At 42.2% G+C, this 3,091-nt stretch overlaps 1 protein-coding gene across 3 annotated transcripts in view; it reads right to left on the bottom strand.

Moving 5' to 3' along the window:
* Positions 1-1,554: 1,554 nt before the first annotated feature.
* LOC107740062 (LIM domain-binding protein 1-like) overlaps positions 1,555-3,091 on the bottom strand; it is a 35,815-nt gene continuing 34,278 nt past the window's right edge. For 2 of the 3 annotated variants that reach the window (XM_016552336.1, XM_016552337.1), the window contains 3 exons: positions 2,277-2,449; positions 2,076-2,198; positions 1,555-1,986 (listed from right to left, as the gene is read on the bottom strand). In XM_016552336.1, the coding sequence (XP_016407822.1) occupies positions 1,837-1,986; positions 2,076-2,198; positions 2,277-2,449 (446 nt within the window). In that variant the 3' untranslated portion in view covers positions 1,555-1,836. The remainder of the gene's footprint in view (positions 1,987-2,075; positions 2,199-2,276; positions 2,450-3,091) is intronic. The other variant, XM_016552338.1, reaches the window with a different exon arrangement.

Raw genomic sequence — 3,091 nt, 5'->3', positions numbered from 1 at the left:
TGGGGGCGTGTTAGGACGAGCCGTTTTAGGGGGGCGTGGCAGAGTCTTAACTTTGATAAAGAATATCTCTTTGGTTTTGAGACTTTAGTCTTTGCAACTTCAGGGATCTTATCTATGCACAATCAGCTTGTAACACTCCAAAGAGAAAGGAAAACTTGAAATCGCATCATATGACCCCTTTAAATGGGAATTAATAGGTTTAAAAAATGTAAATATGATTTTCCTAAAAAAAAGAAAGAAAAGAAATGATACTCTAAATATGAAACTAAAATTGCCAGTGGGTGGTGGTGAGTCACTGTTTAATAACCGAGTCATTGAGTCATTCATTCAACTGATTTGTTCCAAAACAAATCAAGTGACTGTCTTCATTAATGAATCACTGAATCATTGACTCACCCACTTTGTTCAAACAGCAGATTCATTCAGAAACAAAGCAAGTGACTGTCTTTATGAACGAGTCACTGAATCACTGACTCATTCGATTCGTTCAAAGAGGATCTGTGAAAAGCAGTGAAGCAACACAACTGACGCTGGTAGGTCATGTGAAAATGACAACATGGCGAATGTAGCACATCCAGATTACATTCACACAGTACATTCATACTATTTAGAATATACTTTTTTTAGTGGTCAAGAAGTAATTAATTATTTAAAATAAGTACCTATTCAAGAGAGAATGCGATTTCGGACGCAGCTACTGTCTTCATGAATGAGTCACTGAATTATCGACTCACTCGATTCCTTCAAACAGCTGATTCATTCAGAAATGAAGCAAGTGACTTTCTTTATGAATGAGTCACTGAATCACTGGCTCACTCGATTCCTTCAAACAGCCGATTCATTCAGAAATGAAGCAAGTGACTTTCTTTATGAATGAGTCACTGAATCATTGGCTCACTCGATTCCTTCAAACAGCTGATTCATTCAGAAATGAAGCAAGTGACCTTCTTTATAAAGTGACGTGACATGTGGCCAAGTATGGTGACCCATACTCTGAATTAGTGCTCTGCATTTATCCCATCCAAAGTGCACACACACAGCAGTGAACACACACACACCGTGAACACACACCCGGAGCAGTGGGCAGCCATTTTTTGCTGCGGCGCCCGGGGAGCAGTTGGGGGTTCGGTGCCTTGCTCAAGGGCACCTCAGTCGTGGTATTGAAGGTGGGAGAGAGTCATTGACTCACTCGATTCCTTCAAACAGCTGATTCATTCAGAAATGAAGCAAGTGGCTTTCTTTATGAATGAGTCACTGAATCATTGGCTCACTCGATTCCTTCAAACAGCCGATTCATTCAGAAATAAAGCAAGTGACTTTCTTTCCGAATGAGTCACCGAATCATTGACTCACTCGATTCCTTCAAACAGCTGATTCATTCAGAAATGAAGCAAGTGACTTTCTTTATGAATGAGTCACTGAGTCATTGGCTCACTCGATTCCTTCAAACAGCTGATTCATTCAGAAATAAAGCAAGTGACTTTCTTTATGAATGAGTCACTGAGTCATTGGCTCACTCGATTCATAAAAAAAAAAAAAAGTGGATTCGTTCAGTGACAAATCACTGCTGTGTGCTGATCAGAGATGCTAAACGTTCTGCTGTGACTTTGATTGGAACTGTTTTCGTTTGCAATATTGAGCAAACACAACATTACTGAACTCTTGTATAAAATCAGTATCACATTTGCAATGGTGCAGATATTGTGGAGAAGCAGCACTCTTGCTGGTGTGGGATTGCTAAAGTATATCATATGATATAATATAATAATATATTATTTTAACACATTATTTTTTCCATAATTAATCACACCAAATTAACGTGTTGAATTGACAGCCCTAGTTACTAATCAGCTGAATGAATGTTGTAGATGACGTCACAGTGTTGTGTTGTGGTGTTCGTACTCGGAGGTAGTTGAGGGTGGAGTTTGACAGGCCACATCTGGTGATGTTTTTGGACAGCTGATCCAACATCTGCGGGTCCTGAGCCTGAGACAGACACACAAATCACACGATCATCGGGTATGAAACACCAGCTAGAAGAAGAAACGCTGTGAGATGCAGGAAGAGGAACTGACATGCATGGCCAGGATGCTGCGGGGAATGAGCTCCCTGTGCTGCCGGATGCTGAAATGCCACGTCTTTATTCTCATCATGTCATCGAACATGAACTCCAGGTACAGACGGCCCTCCACACACACCTGAGGAGACCAGCAGAGTTACACACACACCACAGAAACGTCCTGCTGAATGTCACATTAAACACCACACACACACACCTGTGTGAACATGGGTTTGCCGTTCTGCGTGACCATCGTACACTGATCACAGTCCAGAGACACAAAGTTGCTGTGGAAGGACTCTTTAGGGTGTTTGAGAATGTAGTAGAGCTCAGTGGCGCCACCTTCAAACACACTCCTGAAGTAACGAGGAATCAGCGTCCGGCCGATTGCTGCAAGAGACAATAAGGACAAATATTAAATTCTCAAATATTCTGGTGTTATTTCATGAAAATATGTAACTAAATAAGTACAGTTGACAGTTATTGTGCCATTTAGTAGAGGTCGACCGATTGCTCGGCCAGCCGATTAATCGGCCGATTTTTGGCATCGGCCGTTTGTGCTGCAAATTAGGCCGATTTATAGGCAGGCGCACTGGCGGGCAGCTAAGCGTTGTTGCGGAACTCCCTCTGGCTGCGTGAGACGGAGCAGCTCACGCTCTGCAGCCGCGGCTTGTTCACACACAGCCTCAGCTAATGGCAGGGCAAAACAGACCGTTTCGAAAATGGAATTATGTTTTACCCTACTAGAATTGATGCCGGAAAGTTATCATATTCATAAGTGCAACAAGTCATTTGCATGTGAAAGTAGAAACACGTTCAACTCGAAACTTCTTGGCTGATTATAACGTGCACGTTAACTTTCCTCATGAAATGTGTCTGTGGGTCCGACAATAGCCTTCACAATGTCATATATTCGCTCGTGGCCAGCGCACTCTTAAGCAGTTATGAGCAGCAGGCAGTGCAATATGTGTGAAATCTTTTATTTTTGTTATCACTATGGCCATTTGACTTATAGCAGTGTCCAGTGTTTCC

This window comes from Sinocyclocheilus rhinocerous, unplaced genomic scaffold (assembly GCF_001515625.1).
Source record: "Sinocyclocheilus rhinocerous isolate Xijiao unplaced genomic scaffold, SAMN03320098_v1.1 scaffold1186, whole genome shotgun sequence".
In the NCBI taxonomy this organism is placed as follows: domain Eukaryota; kingdom Metazoa; phylum Chordata; class Actinopteri; order Cypriniformes; family Cyprinidae; genus Sinocyclocheilus; species Sinocyclocheilus rhinocerous.
Note: the sequence above shows the minus strand (reverse complement) of the source record. Positions and strands in the feature narration are given on the sequence as shown.